The 25,835-nt window shown below is 43.8% G+C and overlaps 1 protein-coding gene across 1 annotated transcript in view; it reads left to right on the top strand.

Annotated features, from left to right (window-relative positions):
- The window catches only part of LOC138284407 (mucin-2-like), a 1,933,778-nt gene that overhangs the window by 621,819 nt on the left and 1,286,124 nt on the right, over positions 1–25,835 (top strand). Inside the window, exon 16 of the mRNA XM_069223144.1 lies at positions 17,690–17,816. Within this exon, the coding sequence (XP_069079245.1) occupies positions 17,690–17,816 (127 nt within the window). The remainder of the gene's footprint in view (positions 1–17,689; positions 17,817–25,835) is intronic.

Here is a 25,835-nt window from a genome sequence, read left to right as displayed (position 1 = left end):
CTCCCACTTGATGACCACCACAATGGTGAAAGGTTGAGCAAGAATCTTGTTTGAATTTTCACTCGTTTGAATTTTCTCTGCTGTGTGTGATCTCACCAAGTTATCGTGGATTTTCTGGTTTAGTTTAAGGGAGAACATTCGTAACTACTTACATCGTTGTAATGCTGAGACTATATTCATTTTTTTCTGATCCCAATTTTTAACAGATTAGGCACTACAGAAAAGGTTGTAATGCAAACTAATTGTTTTGATTGTCTTTTAGTTCTGAGCTGTAACAGGTGTTCTCTTGGTGCAAGCCATGTACGTTTCATAGCCCTTATTAGTAGTTTTTTGGAGTATTGCATCTCTTGTAGTGTCATCATAAGTGTATTGGCAGTTCCAAAGTAATCATTTTTTGTAGCAATTTGTTCTAATGAGAAGCATCTGACTGTATGGTAAATTAACTTTAAAGCTTGAATAGTGCAGGCATGTATTGTGCTCTGCCTCTTTAGTGAATAAAGAGGTGTATTCTGTTTTCCTCATAATTAAATGTCATTTCAAGAAAATGAAGTTCTTTTTTGTTGCAAGACTTTGAAAACTGTTATGTCAAGACTTCTGGAGTTTAACCAATCCCCAAATAGCTCAATAGCTTCTAGGGGCCCTTTCCATATCATCAATACATCATTGATGTTACATTTCCAAAGAATGATTCAGTGCTCAAAGGGGTTTGTTTTCCAAAATCCATTTTTCCTCGTACAGATCTGTAAACATAATGGCCACCTCTGCTGCAAAGTAACAGCGTATTGCTGTCCTCTTTATTTGTATATAAAATTGCTGATTGAAACAAAAGAAATTGTATTTGTTAGAAATGGGTTCTCTGGTTGGCAGTCAGTTTGAACTCTGTCCAAGCAGGGACCCTCACTCTAGTCAGGACAAGGGAGATACTCACTTAAGATAACCCCTGCTCTCCCCCTTGGTAGCTTGGCCCAAGAAGCCAGTCAATGTGCAAACTATGTGTAACAAAACAGACAGTAATACAGTGAAAACACTACAAAAGGTACACCAAACCAGTTTAGAAAAATAGCCAGTGTAGGATAGTCGCCTCTTTCTAGCATGGTTAGCCCCATTTTTGGCCTGTTTGTGAGTGTTTTTCAGTGTGTTTTTACTGTCTCACTGGGATCCTGCTAGCCAGCACCCCAGTGATCATAGTTTAAAACCCAATTTGTCAGTGTGTTTTGCCTGTCTTACTGGGATCCTGCTAGCCAGGACCCCAGTGCTCATAGTTTGTGGCCTATGTCTGTTGTCAGTATGATTGACTGTGTCACTGAAGTTCTGCTAACCAGAACTCAAGTGCTTATGCACTCTCTACTTGCCAAATATGTCACTACAGTTTAGTGACTCCATATTACAATTGTCATTGGCACACTAGACCCCCTTATACGTCCCTAGTATATGGTACCTAGGTACATAGGGCATTGGGGATCCAGGAGATCCTTATGGGCTGCAGCATTTCTTTTGCCACCTATAAGGAGCTCATACAAACCTTTCTTCAGGACTGCCACTGCAGCCTGAGTGAAATAGTGCACACACAATTTCACTGCACTAAGTAACTTATAATTCACCTATATCTCTAACCTTCATTAACTGGAGGCTAGGTGTAAAGTTACTGTGTGTGAGGGCACCCTTGCACTAGCAAACGTGCCCCTACATTGCCTGCGGCCAGTTCCATGGACTTCGTGAGTGCGGGGACACCATTATAAGTGTGCACTACCTACATCTCAATACATAAATGTAGCTTCTCAATGGTAACTCTGAATATGGCCATGTGAGGTGTCTAAGATCATGGAATTGACCTCTCAATCCAAATGTGGCATTGGGGGGGCAAATCCCATGCACCCTGGGGGCTCCCCCGTAGACCCCAAGTACTGCCAAACCAGCTCTCTGAGTTTTGCACTGCAGCCCCAGCTTCTGCCACCTCACAGACAGGTTTCTACCCTCCTGGGGATTGAGCAGCTCAATCCCAGGAAGGCAGAACAATGCATTTCCTTTAGGAGAGTGGTGTTACACCCTCTCTCATTGGAAATAGGTGTTACAGGCATGGGAGGGGTAGCCTACCAGAGCCTCTGGGAATGCTTTGAAGGGCACAAATGGTGCCCTCCTTGCGTAATCCAGTCTACACCAGTTCAGGGAGCCCCAGTCCCTGCTCTGGTGTGAAACTGGACAAAGGAAAGGGGAGTGACCACTCCCCTGTCCATCACCACCCCAGGGGTGGTGCCCAGAGCTCCTCCAGAACGTCCCTGGCATGAGCCATCTTGGGACCCTCTGGAGACCTCTGAGTGGCCAATGGCAGCAGGTGACATCAGAGACACCTCCTGATAGGTGCATACCTGGGTAAGTAGCCAATCCTCCTCTCAGGGCTCCTTAGGGTCTCTCCTCTGGGTGTTTCCTCAGATTCGGTTTGCAAGATTCCTCCATGACTCCTCTGCATCCTCTGCTTAGGCTTCTGACCATCAGATCAACCGCAGACTGCTCCAGGAACCGCTGTAACTACAACAAAGTATCCAGGATGTCTCCTGTGACCTGCAACTTCAGCTAGCATTTGCAACAGTGTCCAAGGTTTGCATGCCCTGAGGACTGCCTGTCTTCACCCTGCACCAGAAAAACTGAAGGAATCTCCAGAGGAGTGACAGAGTCACTTCCCTGCTTCTGCAGGCACCCTTCTGCGACAACAACCGGTACTCTGGGGCTCCTCTCCTGATGACAAGCCTGCTCCCTGGAACACAGGTGGTAGACTGAAGTGACCCAGACTGTCCAAAGGTCCAGCTGTCCAACTTTGGTGGAGGTAAGAGCTTGCCTCCCCGTGCACTGCGTCTTCTGCAGCTCCCTGCGTTTCTGTGCGCTTCTTCCAAAAGTTCTTTGTGCACAGCGTAGCCCAGGTCTCCAGCACTCCATCCTGTGAGTTGTTCTCAGGCGGCGTGGGACCTTCCAGTGTAGTGTTGCAATGACCGCACTTTGCATCTTCTTTGTCCCTGTGTTCTGGGACTCCTGTGGGTGCTGCCTGGTCTTCTGAGGGCTTTCTGAAGATCCGAGAGCCCCCTTTGTCTCCTCAGTCTGAGTTGAGACCCCTCCAGTCCCTCCTGGGTCCAGGCAGCTCCTTTATGATGCAAACTGCGTACTTGCTTGGACCAAGGCTTGTGGGTGGAATGTGGTGACTCAAACAGCCTGCATCCAACAACTCAATGTGGGACAACTCCTGCACCATGCAGGAACCCGCAGCCATCTTCTTTGGTGCTCTTCTGTACTTTTCTTCTGACCATCGAATCCACTTTTGCACCTTGTTCTAGGTTGGCAGGGGCTCCTGTCCTCCCTGGACTCTTCTTCAACTTCTAGACTTCGTCTCCTCTCTCCACAGGTCTTCAGACCCAGGAATCCATTGTTTGTTGCAATCTTGCTTGGTTCTTGCAAAATCCTTTATCACAACTTGTAGTGTGTCCTATGGAAACTTGCTGTACTTTACTCCTGCTTTCCTCGGATCTGGAGTGGGGTACTTTACTTTCCTTTGGTGTTTTCCTACACTACCAGCCCCCCTCTAAACCCTACACATGTCTAGGGGGGAATTCAACATTCTCATTCCACTATTTTAGTATATAGTTTAGGTTGCCCGTAGATCCATTGCAATCTATTGTATGTTCTACTGTTTGTACTATTCTGTGACTGTTTACTTACCTGATTTTGGTTACCAGTGTATATATTGTGTATAATACTTACCTCTAGAAGGAGTATTGCCTCTAAGATATTTTTGGCCATGTGTCACTAAAATAAAGTACCTTTACTTTGAGTATTGTCTTTTATTGTGTATAAGTACTGTGTAACTATGGTGGTATTGCAGGAGCTTTGCATGTCTTCTAGTTCAGCCTAAGCTGGTCTGCTACAGTTACCTCTAGACAGCCTAAGCTGCTAGAACACTGCTTACATTTTACTAATAAGGGATGACTGGACCTGGTATAAGGTGTAAGTACCTTTGGTGACCCACTACAAACTAGGCCAGCATCCTACAGCCAGTATTTATCTAAATCAAACAAGTCCAAAATGACAAAAATCCAACATACACAAATAAAGTTATACATTTTTAAAGTAAAAAGAGTCTTACTCCACTGAAACAATGGATGTGTTAATATTACACAAAAGTACCTGGTTTGTGTCAAAAATAAAGCCGCACGGGTGAGCATGCATCAGAAAAGTCAGCGATGTGTTGATTCCTTACTCGCAAGTGAGGCTGTGTGTCATTTCTTCTCCGGTCGGGTAGGGGATGCATAGTTTTTTTCTCCTGAAAGAGAGCCGGTGCATCAATTTGCAGACAGGCACCTCAAGACATGGCAGGTTCATTAAAATTTTGACGCCCAGCAATGTTGCATGCAAAATCCAGCAGCACAACAATGAGAATCTGCTCTGCCTGGGGTTTGTGTACATTTCAGCAGCCGAAAACGAGTGTTGCATTGTTTCTCCAGCCTCAGTGAAGGTGATGTGTCGATTGCCCAGCCACAATGCAAGTGGTGCGTTGATTCCATCTGCGATGCAGGTGGTGTGTCATTTTTCCAGCAGCGTTGTAGGTGGTGCATCAAAATATTCCCTGAATGGCTCTTGTGCATGGATTTTCATCTTGGTTCCACCAGCGGCACCTTTCAAGGGCCCAGGGACTGGATAGGGCACCACTTGGCAGGGTAGAAGTCTCTGCAGAGAGTTCAGGTGCTGGAATAGGAAGTCTTTGATGGTCCTGTGACTTTAAAACAGGAGGCAAGCTCAATCCAAACCCTTGGAGATACTTCACAAGTGGAAATATACCACAAAGTCCAGTCTTTGTCCTCTTTCATGCAGAAGCAGCAACTGCAGGCAAGCCCAGCAAAGCACAGTCACAGGCAAAGGGGCAGTCTCCTCTTCCAGCTCTTCAGCGCTTCTCCTTGGCAGAGGTTCCTCTTGAGTCCAGAAGTAATCTAAGATCTGGGGTTTGGGTCCACTACTTATATACCTTTCTGCCTTTGAAGTAGTCAAACTTCAAAGGAAAGTCTCTGTTGTTCACAAGATCCTGCCTTGCCCGAGGCTAGGAACCAGAAATACACCAGGGGGTTGGAGACTGCATTGTGTGAGGGTAGGCACCACCCTTTCAGGTGTGAGTGTCAGCTCCTCCCTGCCACTCTAGCCCAGGAGACTCATCAGGATATGTAGGCTACACCCCAGCTCCCTTCGTGTCACTGTCTAGAGGGAATTCACAAGAGCCCAAATAATACACACGCAGGCAGAGGCACAGAATGGTTTAAGAGAGAAAATGTCCACTTTCTAAAGGAGCATTTATAAACTGACAATCTAAAAACCAACTTCACCAAAAGATTTATTTTTTGAATATGAGTTCAGAGACCCCAAACTCCACATCTCTATCTGCTCCCAATTGGAAACTACACTTAAAAGATATTTAAAGGCGGTCCCCATGTTAACCTATGAGAGAGATAGGCCGTGCAACAGTGAAAACTGAATTTGGCAGTATTTCACTGTCAGGACATGTAAAACACATCAGCACATGGTCTACCTTTAAAATACGCTGCACCCTGCCCATGGGGCTACCTAGGGCCTACCTTAGGGGTGCCTTACATGTATAAAAAGGAAAGGTTTGGGCCTGGCAAGTGGGTACACTTGCCAGGTCGAATTGGCAGTTTAAACGTACACACACAGAGACACTGCAATGGCAGGTCTGAGTCATGTTTACAGAGCTACTCATGTGTGTGGTACAATCAGTGCTGCAGGCCCACTAGTAGCATTTGATTTACAGGCCCTAGATTCCAATAGCACACTTTACTAGGGTCTTACTAGTAAATCAAATGCCATTCAGGGACAATACAATACAATTTGCACAGGGAACACTTGCACTTAGCACTGATAAACAGCCGTAAAGTGCCCACAGTACCAAAACCAGCAAAGACAAAGTAAAGCACACAGTCAAAGCAAGGGAAGCAGAGGCAAAAAAGACAGGGGAGTCTACGCCAAAGATGCCAGGTCTAACAGTATTTCAAGCGAATCATTGCCATTTTCAAGATGTAATCTTTGGGCACAACACGTGGCCTTTGTCTTCTATTCTGAAAATATTCCATGGCTTATAATGCGCTCTTGTGGTGTGTTTGTACACAGACTCACAACACATAGAGTGACTAATGTATCATCTATTTTAGTGAACTCAATCTCGTCAAGTTAATTGATGGCTTCTATTGTATCCCTCAAATAAGGGGTTTCAAGAGAACATTGACCTACTTAACAAGGTGTTCAATTATTGATTTACCTCCTGAAATTTTCAAATGGCCAAGTGGATTCACAGGGCTCTGGAGCACCAAACTTCCAGGATTTCACCAGGGATTCCTGGAAAGGTAATCTGATGACCTTGCATCAAAACCGCCTTCCTGTGGATGGTCAACCCCCATTGGAAGGAAAAGGATCCACAAAAGTGACAAAGTCTGAATATAAAAAGTTGACCGGGACTTCCCGCCCAGCGTATCCGAGGAGGACTTCAGGGACGTCAGATCAAGATTCAGCATTTTTTTCATCCAGAAAATCGTCTAAGTCCAAAGGTAGAATTCTTCACTGAGGTCTCCCGCAACGCTTATCCGAAGAGGGCTCCAGGGAGGTCGGATCGGACTGGTGACTTTGTCCCGCTGAAGAAATCTTGAAGAAAAAGACTAAGCCAGAAGGTTAACTTTTGTACAAGGCCCCCTGCTTGCTGTAGCGGATCAGGACTCCATCACAGTTGGCCTCAAACTTTGACTTTGCTCTGGTTTAATGCAACCAGATAACCAGATTAGCCCTTTTAGTTTCTATGCACTAGAAAACATTAATTCTTTAACAATTCATATCTCCGGTTCCCCTTGTTCAATTGTAATCATTTTGGTAGCATCTTAAGGAGAAAAATATAGTCAATGTAAATTGATGTTGGAATTTTATTGTGTTTTGTATTTTACTTATTTACTGTTTTGTGATTTTTAAATGCTTTACACACCTGTCTCCTAAGTTAAGCCTTGTCGCTCATTGCCAAGCAACCAAAGGTTGAGCGGGGATTAATTTATTGAGACCTGACTTGACCAAGTGGTGGATAGTGTCCTGTTGCTAAGTGTAGGTACTTACCTGCCCTTACCAAAAATCCACTTTCCAACAGGGCTCAGTTCTGGTTCCTACATATTTATGTTTATCTCCTTTTGTTTATTTCATCCATCCCTTGATTCTGTTTCTGCCATATCTTCCCTCTGCCTCTTCCACGGCCTCTCCCATAAACCCTTCCTAAAAATCCCCTCCTGGATGACCCTGATTTCCACCCACAGTGAGATCGCAATTGCTGGAGCTATCCAAATATCCTGAATATAAGAAGCTAAATAATCTGCTTCTTCTTTGTCTTTGATACTGAAGTAGTGCCCTTATGTTTTCCGGTTGTTTCTAACACTCCTTGTTCAAGTAGGGGTATCCTTTAGCAAATAAAAAGTTTGAAATATCCTTCTGTAGTTTTGAGCCCTTGAAATCTTCCATATTTCTTTTACATCTGATAGATATTTCTCAATCTTACTCAGGAGCGCTTTGGCATCCTCAATGGCACTGTTTCTTAAAAGAGGCTCCTCAAGTTCTTTAATGAGTTCCACTTCTTTAATGCTCAATCTCTCTGCTGCTTTTATAGACAAGCACATCCAGTCTCTGGAACAGTTAGTTTCAATGTTGCTGAAATAGGTAATGTGTTCAGGGTGCTACACAAAAATGACAGGGACATTCCTCACTTGCAGTCCCAACACAGTCATGCCTGCTCATAGATATTCAAGTTGTACCTACTCCATAGTAGGCCTGCAGCACTGATTGTGCCACCCATTTATGTAGCCCTTTGAACATGTCATGGGCCTGCCATTGCAGGTTGTGTGTGCAGTTTCCAACAGCCATCTTGACCTGGGGAATAAACCTTTTGTCATGCGCAAACCTTCCTTTTATATACATATAAGTCATCACTAGGTTTAGCCCTGCACAGCCCTGAGGGCAGGGTGCAGTGAATTTAAGTGGGACGTGTAATTTTAAGCTTTTTCTGTCCCGGTAGTGAAAACCCCTTAAATATTTTTTTCACTAATGCAAGCTTTATCTCTTCCATAGACTAAAATTGGTGTTACATTATTACATTTAATAAACTGTAATTTCTAAATGGGAGCAGGTTATAAGTTTATGTTTGGTGTCTTTAGAATTGTAATGAAAAATGCTAATTTATGGTGAAGTCAGATTTTAAATCCCAATTTTGAAAACGTCACTTTTAGAAAGTTGGTGTGTTGTTGCCTTAGTCATTATGTGCCTGTAGCTTGTACCGGAGACACATGACTGTAGCTGACAGTTGAACTTTGTGTATTCCTCCTAGACAGCCAAACACAATGGGGCTGTGTAGGAGGTTTGCCGGGTTTGTAGTGGGTACCTAAGGTACTTACACCTTAGACCAGGTCTAGTTATCCCTTATTAGTGAAATGCAGTCAGTGTCTAGAAGCCAGGCTGTCTAGGGGTAGCTGGAGCTGAGCAGCCTCTAGGAGACATGCAAACCTTTTGCAATACCACTGTAGTCACACAGTACTCACACACATGAAAGAAAATACTCAGTGTTACAAAAATAAAGCTACTTTATTTTTAGAGATACAAAGCCAAAAATACTTTAGAGACTATTCTCCCTTAGGAGGTAAGTATTATTCACAATATATACACTAGAATGCAGAAATAGCTATAAAACAGTTAAAAAGCAGTGCAAATAGTGAAAATCACAATAGATTGCAATGAGCATAGGGGGAACTCAAACCATATACTAAAATATTGGAATGCGAAAATCGGTTTCCCACCTAGGCAAGTGTAGTGTGTAGAGGGGTGCTGGGAGAACCCATTCCAGAGCCTGGGAAAACAGAAGTAAATCACAGTAAGTTTCCTAGAACACACAAGAAGTTGTGATAGAAGATTATGCTAGAAATAGAAGAGACCACAAGACACGAACAATGGATTCCTGGACCTGAAGACCTGTGGAAGAAGGCGTCCAAGAAGCAGTGAAGAGTCCAGGGAGAACAGGAGCCCCTGCTCACCCGTACGAAGGGGCAAAAGAAGAACCACCGGTGAGAAGACAAAGACAGTTATGCACCCAAGAAGACAGATGCGGGTTCCTGGTTGGTGCAGAAGATGTCCCACGCCAGATGGATGATTGCAGTCTGGTTTGTGTCACTGGATTCCGCCAACAAGCCTTGGCTCATGCAAAGCTCATGGTTAACGGAAAATGGGGCTGCCCGGGAACAGGAGTGACCTGGTGGCCTCTACCCAGGAGGGGGCGACAGAGGGGCCTCTCAGCAACTCAGAGTGCCCTCAGTAGACCGGATAGCACTCACCAGAGTCCCACAGCACAGGGACAAAGAAGGTGCAAATGGAGGCCCATGCAGCATGACACAAAGCAATCCAATGCCGCCGGAGAACCACTCAGGAAGCTTTGCATTGCAGGATGGAGTGCTCTAGGCATAAGCTGTGATGTGCACGAAGAACTTCGTGAAGGTCGCACACAAGCCTTGGCAACTGCAAATCATGCAGTGTACGGGGGTACTGTCTTGCCTGGTGAGGCAAGCCCTTACCTCTACCAAAGTTGGACAGCTGGACCCCAGGACAGTCGGGACAACTTCAGTCCACCACCATGTGGCTGGATACCCACACTTCGTCAAGAGAGGGGACTCACACCACTGGTCATCACCGCAGAGGGATGCCTGCTGAAGCAGGGAAGTGACTCCTTTACTTCAAGGGAGATTCCTTTGTTCTTCTGGTGCAGGCTGAAGACAGGCAGTCCTTGGAGGATGCGCGACCTGAAAACAGTTGCAGTTGCTGGCAGGAGCTGAAGATACAATGTTGCAGAAGTCATCTTTGTTTCTTTGTTGCAGTTTGTAGAGTTCCTGGAGGGTCCAGTTGCAGTTTTGTTAGTAGAAGATAAAGAATGCAGGGGATTCCTGTTGGAGTGTTGCAATCCAAAACACCCAGGAGAGAGACCCTAAATAGCCCTGAAAGAGGGATTGGTAAGCTGCACAGGTAAGCACATATCAGGGGAGGGCTCTGACGTCACCTGCTGGCACAGGCCACACAGATGCTCCCAGAGTGCCCCACCACCTTGGAATACAAGATGGCAAAACCCAGGGACACTCTGGAGGAGCTCTAGGCACCACTCCTGGGGAGGTGATGGACAGGGGAGTGGTCACTCCCCCTTCCTTTGTCCAGTTTCATGCCAGAGCAGGGACTGGGGGTCCCTGCACTGGTATAGACTGGTTTAGGCAAGTAGGGCACCATCTGTTCCCTTCAAAGCATTTCCAGAGGCTCTGGGAGGATACCCCTCCCATGCAGGTAATACTTATTTCTAAAGGGAGAGGGTGTAACTCCCCTCATAAAGGAAATGCTCTGTTCTGCCTTCCTGGGCTTAAGTTGCTCAAGCATCAGTAGGGCAGAAAGCTGTCTGTGAGGTGGCAGCAGCTGGGGCTGCCTGGAAAACCTCAGAAGGCTGGTATGCAGGCCTGGGGGCCCACTGTAGAGACCCCAGAGTGCATGGAATTGTAAAATCAATACTGGAATCAGTATTGTGGTACAATTCCCAGATGTTAGAAACCTTATATGGCCATATTTGGAGTTACCATTGTGAAGCTGGATATAGGTATTGACTTATGTACAGCGCATGTGTAAGATGGTATCCCCGCACTCACGAAGTCTGAGAAAATGGTCCTGGACAATGTGGGGGCACCCCTGCTAGTACAGGGGTCCCCTCACAGACAGGTAGGTTGAAAGGCCTGGCATATAGGTTAATTATGAGTGGTCTGGTGCAATGTAAATGGCTGTGAAATGGTGCATGTACTATTTCACAGAGGCTGCAATGGCAGTCCTGTAGAAGCCTTTGTTTGGGTTCCCTATGGGTGGCAAAAGTAATGCTGCAGCCCATAGGGATCACCTGGAACCCCAATGCCCTGGGTTCCTAAGTACCATATGCTAGGGACTTATAAGGGGTACCAGTATGCCAATTTGGTATAAAATACTGGATTAGCAGTATGTAGTGACAAATTTGGCAACCGAGAGAGCATAAGCACTGGGGTCCTGGTTAGCAGGACTCCAGTGACACAGTCAAGCATACTGACAAACAGTCAAACATACTGATAATCAGACCAAAAACCATAAGCACTGAGGTCCTGGCACACTGACAAACAGGCCAAAAATGAAGGTAACCATGCTAGAAAGAAGCTACTTTCTCACAGGCTGCATACTCCCTGTGGTTATTCTGGAGCCAGGGCAGGGAAGGCAGGATGCCTGGGGATTTCCAATGGAAACCTCTTGAAGCCTGTCTCTGTTACAAGTGGGGTTCTTGGTTGGCAGAGTATGCACCCTGTACAGGTAGGAACCAACACTCTAGGCAGGGTGAGCTAGATACACACTTAGAGATAACCTGTGCTCGCCTTCTGGTAGCTTTCTGGTAGCTTGGCACGGAGAAGTCAGGCTTATCAAAGAGGCAATGTGTAAAGTATTTGTTTAACACACACAGTAACACAATGAAAACACCACAAAAACAATCCACACAGGATTAGAAATCTATGTATATTTTTCTGAGTAATACCAGACCAAATGACAAAAATCCAATAAGTAGAAGTTGACATGTGAATTTTTAAAGCATAAATCAAAACGTAGTGCTTACAGATCAACAGCACTTAGAGGTTATTTGAGGTGGCACTGGACCGAGGCAAATCCAAAGTTCAGGCCAACCCCAATGGAGGGCTGGCCAGCTACATGACCCACTGAAAAAGTACCTTGGATGGAAGAAGCGTCAATATTGAGGACTCGATGTGCAGAGCAGAGGAGGAGATGGATCACTGTTGATTGTGGAGATGTAGGCGATGCATCAGTTTTGAGCTGCGCATCATAGAGGAAGCGTCAAAGTCAAGCAGCAATGGGCATGGAGGTGATGCGTCATCGGGAAGCCACACAGAGTCAAAGATGCATCAGAGACTGGGTACAATGCATCGCGAATCAACAATGCAGTGTCCATGGGTCAGCAGTGATTTGTTGCTGTTGAATAAAAATGCACTGGTTCCAATCAGTGCAACATTGTTGATACGTTCATTTTCTTTAGTTGCAGCATAGATACTCACTTCTGAAGGCCCAGGATTGGATTGGCACCACTTGGCAGAGCTGAAGTTACAGCAGACAGAGTCCAGGTGCTGATTGAATGTTTCAGGCAGTCTTTGTTGTCCCTGAGACTGCAAAAGTACAGGAGGTAAGCCAGCACTCTGGGTTTAAGTGAGATGGGTTCAGTCCTTGTCCTTAGCAGGGCAGAAATCAGCAGGCAGCAGGATAGTTCATCAAAGTAGAAAGCAGTCTTTCCAGGACAGCAGTCTAACAGAGTGGCAATCCTTGCAGCAAAGCAGTCCTTACTCCTGGCAGAGTCCTTCACAGGTCCAGGAGTGGCCTGTCTTGGTAAGGTCAGAGGCCCAGCACTGACACCTAAAAGTGCCTTTGAAGTAGGGGTGATTTCAAGGAAGGGGATTTGAAGTGTACAGAGGTCCTTTCTTCCTAGCTCCTGCTCCAGACTATCAGTAGTGCGTAATCACCCTTTGTGTGGGGGCAGGCACTCTCTATTCAGGTGTGTCAGCTCCCCCGCTCCCCGTCCCTGCCCAGGTAGAGCTATCAGATTGCAGATGAGTTACTCAGACACACCTAACCTTCCTGTGTTTCTGGCTGTCTAGAGGGAATTCACAAAGTGTAGCTGTCACCTACCCCAGTTGTGCATAGGAGACAGGCTGCAAGGTACGCAATGCAGTAAGAGCAGATAAACTCCCACTATCTTAAAGTGGAATTTCTAAAATAGTTAAGTTAAATCCAACTACCTAGGGCCAGTCTTAGAGGGTACCTATGTGTAATAAAAGGGGAGTTTACGGCTTGGCAAGTATTTTTAAATCCCACGTCGAAATGCAGTAACATGCACACACAGGCCAGGCCCTGAAATGGCAGACCTGAGACAGGTTTGAAAGGCTACTGTGGGGGTGGCACAATCAGTGCTGCTAGCCCGCTAGTAGCATTTAATTTACATGCCCTGAGTGTATGAATGCCACTTTACAAGGCACGCAAAAGTAAATTAATTATGCCAATTGTGTGTACACCAATGTTATCATGTCTAGAGGAGAAGCACATGTACATTAGCACTGGTAAGCAGTGGTAAAATGCTCAGAGTCCTATGGTCAACAAAAAGACACAGCAAAAAAAGAGAGGCAAAACGTTTAGGGGAAGAATACCCTAAGGATGACAGATCTATCAGTACCCCACTTCAAAGGCACATCTGGGTATAAATACTGTACCTCAGACACCAACTCTTTAGTACACTTCTTGATCTGTGGATACTCTGTCAGGAAGAAAGACTCCTGTGCTGCTGAAAGGACTGCCACTCTGCTCGACTACTGACTTGCTGGACTGCTGCCTTGCTTGCTGACCTGCTGCCTGCTGCCCTCTGGCCTATATGTGAAGGGCTAGACCGGCATCTCTTGAACCCAGAATACAAGAGTGACTCCAAGGGATAATTGACTTGAGCCTGAAAGACAGAAGGCTCCAACAATCGTGCTTCTGAACTCTGCCATCTGTGAGTCTACCCTCCCAAGTGGTGCCACCCCAGTCCTGGACCCTTGGAAGTGGGTCTAAGGTGTTCTGCCAGCCATCCACGAGTGTCCTCTGCTGTGTGGGGCAAACCTGAACACAACCAATGCATCTTCGCTGTTGCGTGGATCAGAGCCACTGCAAAGACCTGCATTGCAGCTCGTTGCTACATCCTAAAGCAATGCATCCTTGCCGCAGGCCCACACACTGCTCATCGACAGCAGCCTTGACAATGATGCTGGACTCTGCTTTGCAACCTCGCTGCTCCTCAAACTGATGCGTTGCCCTCACTGTGTAACGCATCCTCAAATCAGAACTTCACATTGCAAGCCCACGTTGACGGGAACTTCGATGATGATGCAGCAGTAAGTCACACTGCAGCCTTGCCGAATCTGGGAACTGACACATCGATTCAGCTGCACAATGCATCTTGGATGCAGATCCTCAAACCACTTCACAAACCAGGATTGAAGGTACCGTGTTAACCGGGCCTAACTGGGTCCCTGTAGTGAACTTGTGCTCCATCACAGTTGGCCTGAACTTGTGACGTTGTCCCGGTCCTGTACAACTAGATATCCACAGTTGGCTCTGTATTCTTTTTGGTGCTGTTTTTACTAAAATCTGTAAAACTGAATGTCTCTGTTTCCAATGATTTTATTGTTGTTATTTTGGTCTTGTTTTATTTATTAAAAGTTGCTTTATTTATCTAAGTATATAGTGGGATCCTTTTGTGCTGTGTTTTCAGGGGCATATTTATACTCTGTTTGCACCGAATTAGTGTCATTTTTTTTTACTCTAACTCGGTGCAAAACTAACTCCATATTTATACTTTGGTGCTAGACCCCTTTAGCACCAAATTTATGGAGTTAAAGTCATTTTTTGAAAGTGGAGACCTACTTTGCCTTAATGAGATGCAAGGTAGGCGTTCCCGTGCAAAAAATGACTCTATGGCCTTAACGCCATATTTAGGGGCATATTTATACTCTGCGGCATATTTATACTCTGTTTGCACCCAATTAGTGTCATTTTTTTTTACTCTAATTCGGTGCAAAACTAACTCCATATTTATACTTTGGTGCTAGACCCCTTTAGCACCAAATTTATGGAGTTAAAGTCATTTTTTGAAAGTGGAGACCTACTTTGCCTTAATGAGATGCAAGGTAGGCGTTCCCATGCAAAAAATGACTCTATGGCCTTAACGCCATATTTAGGGGCATATTTATACTCTGCGGCATATTTATACTCTGTTTGCACCCAATTAGTGTCATTTTTTTTTACTCTAATTCGGTGCAAAACTAACTCCATATTTATACTTTGGTGCTAGACCCATCTAGCACCAAGGCCCTGATTTAAACTTTTTTTGCACCGCATTAACGTCATTTTATGACACAAAAGTGGCGCAAACTTACAAAATATTGGCCCTTATTTATACTTTTTGCTGCAAAACTGCACTAACTCAGTTTTGCACCAAAAAGTTTAGCACCGGCTTGCACCATTTCTGTGCACCAGCCGGGCACCATATTTTATGGAATGGTGCAAGCCGGTGCAAAGGGTAGGCTAGAGTTTTAAAAAATGACTTTAGTCGGATGGGACTGGCAGTATGGAAGAAGAGGGTTTAGCACCAAACAATGGCTTTAGGCAGGTTAGAGTAAAAAAAAAACTCTAACCAGATTAGCGTCATTTTATGGTGCTAAACCTACCATGCCACATGACTCTTGCCTTAGAAAAGGCAGGAGTCATGCCCGCCAGCACAGAGGACAGGGTTCCCCTAGGCATGGCCATTGCACCCGGTGCCATGTATGGGGGCCCATTCAAAAATAAAATGCACTTACCTGGGATGGGGTCCCCCATCCTCGCAGTCACTCTAGTGTGGGTGGGGGTGCCCCTAGGGCCTAGGGAGGGCACCTCTGGGCTTATTCCATGGTGTTCCACCATGGAAATAGGGCCACAGGTCCCCTAACACCTGCCCTGACCCAGGTCTTAAAAAATGGGGCAAAGCAAGCTTTGCCCCATTTTTTGACCCCTCCTCCCTCCCTTGCACCATTTTTACATGGGAGTATAAATATGGTGTTAAGGCCATAGAGTCATTTTTTTGCACGGGAACGCCTACCTTGCATCTCATTAAGGCAAGGTAGGTTTCCACTTCCAAAAAATGACTTTAACTCCATACATTTGGTGCGAGACGGGTCTAGCACCAAAGTATAAATATGGAGTTAGTTTTGCACTGAATTAGAGTTAAAAAAAATGACGCTAATTCAGTGCAAACAGAGTATAAATATGCCCCTTAGCGTCAAAAAATGATGTTAATCTGGTCAGAATCATTTATTTTGACTAAAAAACTGCCTAACGTCATTTTTTTTTTAAGCTAGCCTACCCTTTGCACCGGCTTGCACCATTCCATAAATATGGTGCCCAGCTGGTGCTAAAAAATGGTGCAAGCCGGTGCAAAAAATTTTGGGGCAAAACTGCCTTAGTGCAGTTTTGCACCAAAAAGTATAAATAAGGCCCTCACTGTGTTCCTGTTTCAAGTGTTGCACAAAGCCTCTGAGTTAAGCCTGACTGCTCATTGCCAAGCTACCTGAGGATTCAGCACTGGTTAAATTAGGGTTTGCTTGAACAGAATTGTGATCGCTACTTGAGAAGGGCTTCACCCCGCTTAAACAGTAACACAGTTTTTTACACAGCTTATGCCCAACCTAATGCTGGTTTCAAATGAAAATATTAATCTAGCATTACTGACAACTAAAGCCTCTCAGTGACAAAACTGGCCCTGATAACTTGGCTTTTTGTGTATTCACTATATACAAAATGAACATACTTAATGGCCTGCTGATAGATTCTCAAATGCTGTACTCTTTTTTTTTTTTTTTTTCTGGAACATCATTTTATTAGACTTAGGGGCATATTTATACTTGCTTTGTGCCGAATTTGCATCATTTTTTTTACGCAAATTCAGTGCAAAACTACTCCATATTTATACTTTGGCGCTAGACCTGTCTAGCAGCAAATTTATGGAGTTAAAGTAATTTTTTGGACATGGAAACCTACTTTGCGTAGATGAGATGCAAAGTAGGCATTCCTGTGAAAAAAAATGACTCTATGGCCTTAGCGCCATATTTATTCCCCTGTGCTAAAACTACGAATGGGAGGGAGGAGGGGTCAAAAAATGGTGCAAAGCTTGCTTTTCACCATTTTCTAACGCCTGGGTCAGGGCAGGCATTAGGGGACCTGTGGGCCTATTTCCATGGTGGAACACCTTGGAAATAGGCCCACAGGTGCCCTCCCCAGGACCCAGGGACACCCCCACCCACACAAGAGGGACAGCGGAGGATGGGGGACCCCATCCCAGGTAAGTATTTATTTTTTTAAGTGCCATAGGGGGCCCTGAAATGGGTCCCCCTACATGGCACTGGATGCAATGGCCATGCCCAGGGGACCCTGGTCCCCTATGCTGGCCATTGAGGTGGTTGGCATGACTCCTGTCTTTTCTAAGACAGGAGTCATGTGGTATGGATGGTTTTGTGTCAGAAAATGACTCTAGGCAGGTTAGAGTATTTTTTTTGGTACTCTAACCTGCCTAACATCATTTTTTTTTGCAAAACCCCCTTCTTCCATACCGCCAACCCCTCCAGACTAACATCACTTTTTTTTACACTAGGCTACCCTTTGCACCAGCCGTGCACCATTCCATAAATATGGTGCACGGCTGGTGCACAGAAATGGTGCAAGCCGCTGCTAAACTTTTTGGTGCAAAACTGCGTTAGTAAAGTTTTGCACCAAAAAGTATAAATCAGGGCCTTAGTCTCTGTTATTACGCTTAGCACTAGAATGTTCAAGCCATATTGTGTTTTATTTTCCAAAGACTTACATTGATGTGTGGTATGCAAAATATATATAATACAGACATTACATGAACTAGAATACTACAGCAGTTTGCCAATAGTTGCTTCAGGGGGCTAGCGCTGATAAGTTGTTGATCACATACAGAAGCATCCCCTTTATCGATTTTTTTTCCCAATGTCCCCAGAACTGTAAATATGATGTCTGTGGCTGTAAAGACCCCGAAGGCTGTTTGTGTGCTTCTCTCTCCGCATACGTACGAGCATGCGCTGCAAAAAATATTTTTCTCAACGGATGGAGGCCCAAAGTCTGCCGTAAGTATGAAATGTCAGAATATTAAAACCAGACTTTTGACTAGCATGGGCAAAATGGCCAAAATATGCATTATTTAGTATTTCTTCTTTTTTCGCTTTTTCTAAACAAAATATAAAGTGCTGTATTGTTTTAAAAAATGATCAAACATTCAGCACTCCCTTGTGGTGTTGCAATCAGTGGTATGGTATAGAGTGTATTGCCTTCCAGGAGTAAGAGCACAAAGAGATCTGCTGGTATGCACCAAAGCATTCCAACCATGACAGGAGGCCTGCTCAGTCATTCATAGAGGCACAACCAAAGAGCATTTAAAAATGGGCAAGAGGTTGCTGATTTGACAAGGGTGAAAGAGCACAGGGCAAGATGATACGTCTAAAATATATGAAGTGAAGAATCGCAAAGCACCAGCAGGAGGGAAATGGACAATGGAATGGAGATGTGTATGAGGATTCTCTTAGAGATAATGTGGGGAGAAAGCTGTCAATGTGAGTATTTGAATTGCAGCAGCAGCTATGAGCAGACGTATTTAATTGAGTAAAAGGGTCTACATTTATGTCTACACGTGGGGACAGTTGGAACAGTTATGGTAACAACCTGTAGAAATTGGAGCATGTAGTAGCATTACTAAGTGTAATTGTGTCAAAATTAAGCATGATTACGCAAAAGCAAATTACACAAATTGCACACTCCCCTAGCAAGGACTTTACTAATTTTAAATTTATAAAAATATTGATGTAGTAACATGCAAAATATGTAATATTAAATATACAATATATCAATAATACAACGTTACTGTATTGCTCAAAAATATAAACGTATCAATGTTATTATAGCCTTCGGCTCTTGCCTTTAACGCGGAGAGGGCCTTTAATAGCCGGTAGAGCCCGCTATAGCTGGTTCTAAGGCTATTTGAACATTCTGCCATTAGAGGGCAAAATGTTCTCATAAATAAAGCAAAGGCTTCACATAACCGGAGGGGATTAAAAATCCCCTCAGGCTCCTTGAGGCTTTGTTCACAGCTGCTGTTGTGAACAAAGAAGATTGGAATGTTGCCCGTAAAAGACCTGAGCACTCCATTGTTTTCAATGGAGCTGCCAACATGTGGAACATGGTAAACACTGGATATGACTTTCAAGTGGCCAGAGTAGCGTTTAAAGTAAGTAATAAACATAAACCCAATTATAAATTGAGCAGAGCGTAATTCTCATACGAAATTCCACTCCTCTAAATCATGAATAGACCATTTTTCGTACACCCATATTTAATTAGCCATTGCTCCGGTGGGAGCATGTAATGCTTACCCCTGCTAGTCTCCAAACTTCCCTGCCCCACCCTTACCACCATCGTTCCTCCTCCCCATGTCCGTGCTCACATTTACGCCTTGCTCAAAGCAGTTTAAAATGTGAGTGATAATCCCCACGGAAAAGAAAATGCTGTGCGGAATTGTGCCTGGTAAAAACGCTCGGTGCAGTTATTCTTCATTCCACAGGGATAAACTCGTAATTGCATGGTTCTTATGGGATATTGACATAAATACCAGTTTATGTAGGTGCGTACCTACCCCCTCATTACAAACAACTCATAATTAGAGCCATCAAGATGTACAGATCAGAAACGTTGATTTGAATGATTTGAATGATGCTGTGAACCTAAATACGCCAGAAAAGAAAGCTGGCAGAGTAACATTTCTTTGTAGTTCGTACCATTCAGTTCAGATAAATCACAGATGCTATTTAATGCTATGGCATGTAGTACCTATATCCTTATTACATTATATGGTTCTTGGTAGTTTTACACTAAAGATGAAACAATTTTTAGATCAAGATATTTCAGCCATTACCACCTGCTGAAAGCTTTGATTTGGTATCGCCCTATCCTAACCGGACAACGCCCCCTAGACTCACCAATTCCACAAGCACTGGTAATTTGAGAGAAAAGAGCACCTAGTTTTGGAACGATATGCAAAAATTCAACGTTCCTGCAGGAATTCCCATATGCACACGAGATTTCCCTAACGACTTGGGTGAAAAACTCTAAACCCATGGTTTTTCTGCAGTTCTTATAATCTCAAAAGGGCCGGTAACTCCTCATAATAAAGTCAGAATATGTGACAACAGTAAAACATATATTTACAGTGCTACTGCAAGGAGAAAAAGGGTGACAGTAAATACACTCGGAACTCTGAATAACATGACCACTGCAGAGCATTTATAGAGGAACACATAACAGAATCATGAACTATCACATTAGTGGGCGCAGCTTCATAGGGGGTTGTTTGGGGTGGTACACCCTGTAATAAATGTATTTTCTGATGAATAGTTATGTACAGCTGCTTTCAATCGGGTATGATGAGATGTCTGTCGGATGTCACCAGGACTTTTTGCATACACACAAACAAAACCGCACACACACTCTATCTCTGTGTTGAATGTCCTCAGAAATAGCGGTTTGTTTGACAGACTACTGTGTTTTCTCTCTTGGTATTCCTACCAATCCGCATTTCTCTTCCCTTCCACTGCCTTAAACATCATATGCCAGCCTGATTGTCGAGGATCTAGCTCCTCCACCAGTCTTACTGACCAAGCCACAGCCCTGATGATAATACAACCGTTTTTTATTATAGTTTATCTAAAACAAAGTCATCCTCTGGAGTAATAATTCCATATCTCCCGAGTGGATTACAACATTTTATTCAGTCTGCCTAGATCTTGCCGGACAATGATCTAGGTCCTTACAAAAATATCATTAGTTATAGAATAGATTACAAGAGAAGATAGAAAATAATTTTCTCTGCATCTTCAAAAAAAAAACCCCGCATGTTTACTTATGTAATGGGGAATATCCTACAAATGAAAGAAAGGTAAAGGAGGCTTTAGGTATGTAAGTTTTTTGTAACTTTTGTTTTTATTAAAATGTTTATTAAAAGCTCTGTACAATGTACTATTAAATTATAAATTTTGGATTGTAAGATAGGTGTGAGAAAATTCTTCTTTTTGCCTGGTGACTCCCATTTTTTGGTAAATTATATTGCTGGTTTTTCAGTTCTGCGCAGTGAGGCACTGATGCCTAGTGATTGACTAATCATTGATTGGCATATTAACTTCTCTATAATGCCATAGTATATGGAATAGATGACTTCGGGCCTAGCATTGTAGAATGACTGCTGCAGTTTAAAACCTGCAGTGCGTCTTGGTAAAGTAACCTTTTTTGGCAGTTAAAAACCTCCTTTTTAATATTAGTAAGTCACCCCTTATGTAAGCCTTGTAGCCCACAAGGCAAAGTTGATAGTATTTAAAAGAGGGGCATGCAGACAATTAATGTTACCAGGTCCTTACAGTGAAAGAAACCTAAAAATAATTTTCTCTGTGGAAGTCCTAGCTGTCCTATGTAGAAAATCAGAATCTAAATTAAAATACTAACTGAGTTTCGGAATGGGACTGATAACGCGTCCCTTTATGATATTTTATTACATATCAGGACTCGTTTTAGGCCAATGAATCTTTTGACCCAGTTGAGAGACACCTCAGGACGTGATAGCTAATCAATATATCAATCAATACATCAATAATGTCATCAGTATTTATCACAACAATGCATTTCACTTTAGTCAAAGTCATTAATCAATTCGAAGACGCTACCATGACCTTTCAGCCATGAATAACCACACCTTGTTTAGTAGAATTTTATGAGTTTTATTCCCTATTAATTAAAGTCTAATGGCAAATGCGTTAATCTCAGCACCAGGAAAAATAATAGCATAGTCACGATATGGCAACTTTGGTAAGCTTTCATAAAAGCGAGAATCACAAACATCAGAACATAACACTGCGTGAACATAGATCAATTTAGCAGAGTGTCAATAACGCGTCAGTTCAACAAAACATAATCTTGGTCGTTTGTCTATTTGCGTCAGTTTGATGAACACCTGTCCTAACCACTGATTAGCATTCGCATGTTGGGCTTCATGCAAAACAATTTAGAACACCAATTTGGAAAACATCTAGCTAAGGTCTCTGTCAAAAGCAAACAGTTGGTACCTAGAAAGGAAAAGCAAACAGACAAATTACAATTGCATTGTCATAATTACCCTCCAAAGTTTAGGTCAGCGCACAGGATCAGTCTTCGTCCCCAGGACTTCAGTCAAATCGCCATCAGTCAAAACTCAGCTCCGGAGCAAAAGGGCACTTCCCTCATAAGGAGGTAAAGTGTAAAAATTGACAAATCTGAGGCAAGGATGGTTTTAAGTAACCCACCAAGTCACCAAACTGAGTGACAGAGTTTCTGGATAAAATCAATAGCATTCCCTAACCCACCTAAATGACTCCCCGTAACATGGGTTTTTATCCCTTTTTCGATGTACATTCCCCCAAAATTCTATTGGACATTTGCTATACCCCACTATCTTTAACCTATCATAAAACACATTAGGTATTCTAACTCTTCACCCCATATTATTTTACAAGTTTTTGATTGGTCTTTGTAATTGATGTCTTCAGAGGTGGTACGTCCGGTATGATTTCATCCTTCTATAATTCTTTGCACATCTTTTGGTCAGCAGTTCCATGGTCTTCACCGGTTTGAATGACCTTGTACATTACATTAATCTACATTGTTTCAATTTACTTTTAACATTTAGCCTGTGGACGAGGGGAGATAGTGAGAACGGATCTAACATGGTTACATTCATCTTCCAAGTCGAAGAAAAATAATAAACAGGGTCATGGCCCCTTGTGAGTCAGCACACTGGAAAATAGAAAAATGCATTTAATATGAGAGCCAGGGCAGCTAAGCTTCGGCTCATGCATACTTAAGGCCTATGAGTTTTTCAGTACAGATTTAATAACGCAAATGTTAGTGTAAACTTATTTTAAACGTAATATAAACATTTTGATTATCGTTATTAGTTCGCATGTACATTGGTGGCCACTCTCCGTGGTCACAATTCAAGTGCATGTCTAAGCAAAATTACTATTATTATAGTTTCTATGGAGCAGTACCACACCTTAATTCATAAACATTTCATGTTAATATAGATTATATAAGCTACGCTCTCTCAGGACCATCTAGAGAAATGAAACCACTATTGTATTAGCTACTTAAAAAAACAATTCAATGGTGAGGTTGAAATATTAATAAATATTAAGGAAAAGTGACTTTTTAAAAGCTACTTTTTCTCTGCCTCAAGTACCAGGGATTAATCTACATTAACTCTTCAGTGAATCCCAGTCTGTACGTGGCCTTAAAAAGGTGTCAGGGAACAGAAGGCTGACCTGAATGAACAAATATGACTCCCGAAGTCTACAGAATATTCAGAGTGGGGGCTTTGGGCATCCTGTGACATCACACTGTTAATTCCTGCTTGACAAGTCAGTTGATCCACATGTAGCAATTGGGATGCACTTGAAGGACAGCAAACAGGATGTCAAGGCAATTCTTTTTTAACCCCTGTCTGGTTTCTCAGTGACCCTGCTTTTGTCCTACCAGACCTCTGTCTCTGAGTTTGTTGTGGGTTCAGTGCTTAGTACAATCTGGATTTTAGTGTTGGATGTGGTACAACACTGTTTATTTCCCAATTAAATTCCCACTCACACCCACAGACCCCTCAAAGCCAAGTTTAGTGTGGCTCAAGACTTTCACCATCTTGAAAATGTCCTGCAAAAGTGATCCCCACAAAGCTGGAGCCTCACACAGCGTTCCTCAGAACACTGCTAGACTTGTAAAAGGATTTCAGACTGATTGTACCTGCATCACCCGCTATCTGTGACCTCTGAGAAGGTCCTAAGGACTCACTTTCACTAAAAATCAAACAACAGAAAAGATCTCCAAGGAACATAAGGCTGAGCCCTTGGTTGGCTCTAGTAACGTGACTGAAGAGGATATTCCTGTGAAGAATCCCAGCTGACAAATGGCAACTGGACCTTGATTGGACTTTGCTGTTGCTTTTGCCCTCTGCTTGACAGCCTGAAAGCCTGTAAGTGCTCCCTCTATGGTCCTGAGGCCCTGAAAGTATACTACTATGGTCGTCTGTGCACCAAGTGAAGTTTGGAAACTTCAAAACGTTTGTTTCAGAGCTTCAAAGAAACTGACCACAAACCTTATCCAACCAGCAGTTTTACAGTGTCAGGTTGAATGTCTGGTTTGCCCCTCAAAGAGAAGAGTTTTTCCTTGAAACACTTTAAAGTCCCTTTTTTAGATTGGGACTTAGAATCCTTTTCAAACTTCCCTAATTTTAGGTCTTAGAGCGGCCAATCTACATGGTGTAGCTGGTCCATACTCCCTCGCAAGTGGCTTCAAATTCTGCCTTCAAATCATGCCTCGGTGTTTGTAAACCACATCGGTTGACTACAATGTATTTTTTGCATTTCTTAGCACTATTTGTTCTTAAATCTTCAAATACCTGGTTCACAAGCATATCTTTGGTTCTCCTTACTAGATTTTTGTAGTTTTGGTGTCATAGATTTTTTGTTGTATGTTCAGCTTTCTAACGGTTTTGGTCCGTCTACATGTTTACACAATTCTCTAGGTTAAGCCTATCTACTCTGTGCTACAGCTGCCTGGGGTTGAGCTTAGGTTTACGTTACTTAATCCTTTGACTAGACCCAGCAAATTATGACTTTACTACTTGTGATGGACACCAATCCACTCTTACCAATAAACTACTTTCTCACAGTAGGTAGCTGTCACAAAGGAGCTATATCAAACATATCAAGTAGCATATAGTTCATTACAGTTCCACCTACTGAGGGCATCTCAGTCAGTTTTCAACCACTAATGGATTTAGAAGGGCCGAGATCCTCCAGGTGCAGTCAGGCTTGTAGAAATATATTTCAATCCATTATGTTTGCCTCCAATTTGTCATCACACCAGCAGTGGTTTCTTTTTGAGGGCGAGGAATGCACCGGCCAAAGTGACATGTTGAAGTTCTCCACTCAGCTGTCTTAAGACAGCTGGGTGGAGGCTAGGAATAGGCCTCCAGGGCTGAAGAAACGTCCAGCCAGGATGCTCCATCTAATCCAGGCACTCATCTCATGCTGATTAACAACATGAGAGCAGCCTTTATCGGAGAGCAGAAGAACACAGAGGAGGTCGTGCAGCCCGTCATTAAGTGCCTTTTGGTTTTTAAATGTGTAATGCATGTGTGTGTGGTTGCAATGCATGTGTGTAATGTATGTAAGTGTGTAGTAGTGTTTATGTTATAAGTAGATTTTTTTTTACTTTTGGAGGAAGAGATGGTTTAAGTTTCGGCTTTGGAGTGAGGGTTATTTTTTTTTTTTTGTGAAGTGGTGGGCCACCACTTTAAATCAATCAATCAATCAATCAATCATAACATTTGTAAAGTGCACTACGTACCCGTTAGGGTTTCAAGGTGCTGAAAAAAGGAGGGGGGGGTGCTGCTACTGGTCGAAGAGCCAGGTCTTGAGAAGTCTCCTGAAGGTGAGAAGGTCCTGGGTCTGTCGCAGGGAGGTCGGGAGGGTGTTCCAGGTCTTGGCGGCGAGGTAGGAGAAGGATCTGCCACCGGAGGTCTTGCGCTGGATGCAGGGAACGATGGCGAGGGCGAGGTTGGCGGAGCGGAGTTGACGGGTGGGGGCATTGAAGTTGAGTCTGTTGTTCAGGTAGGCTGGTCCGGTGTTGTGGAGTGCCTTGTGAGCGTGGGTGAGGAGTTTGAAGGTTATACTCTTGTCCACGGGGAGCCAGTGGAGGTTTCTCAGGTGGTGGGAGATGTGGCAGCGGTGGGCTACGTTGAGGACCAGTCGGGCGGAGGCGTTTTGGATGCGTTGAAGGCGTCGGATGTCTTTTGCTGGGATGCCTGTGTAGAGTGTGTTGCCGTAGTCTAGTCTGCTGCTGACGAGGGCCTGGGTCACCGTTCTTCTGGTTTCCGACGGGATCCATTTGTAGATTCTACAGAGCATGCAGAGGGTGTTGTAGCAGGAGGAGACTGCGTTGACCTGCTTGGACATGGTGAGGGCGGAGTCGAGGACGAATCCCAGGTTGTGTGCGTGGTTGGCTGGCGTTGGCGGGGC

Source organism: Pleurodeles waltl, chromosome 3_1 (genome assembly GCF_031143425.1).
Source record: "Pleurodeles waltl isolate 20211129_DDA chromosome 3_1, aPleWal1.hap1.20221129, whole genome shotgun sequence".
In the NCBI taxonomy this organism is placed as follows: Eukaryota; Metazoa; Chordata; class Amphibia; order Caudata; family Salamandridae; genus Pleurodeles; species Pleurodeles waltl.
This window is presented reverse-complemented; position numbering and strand designations above follow the sequence as displayed.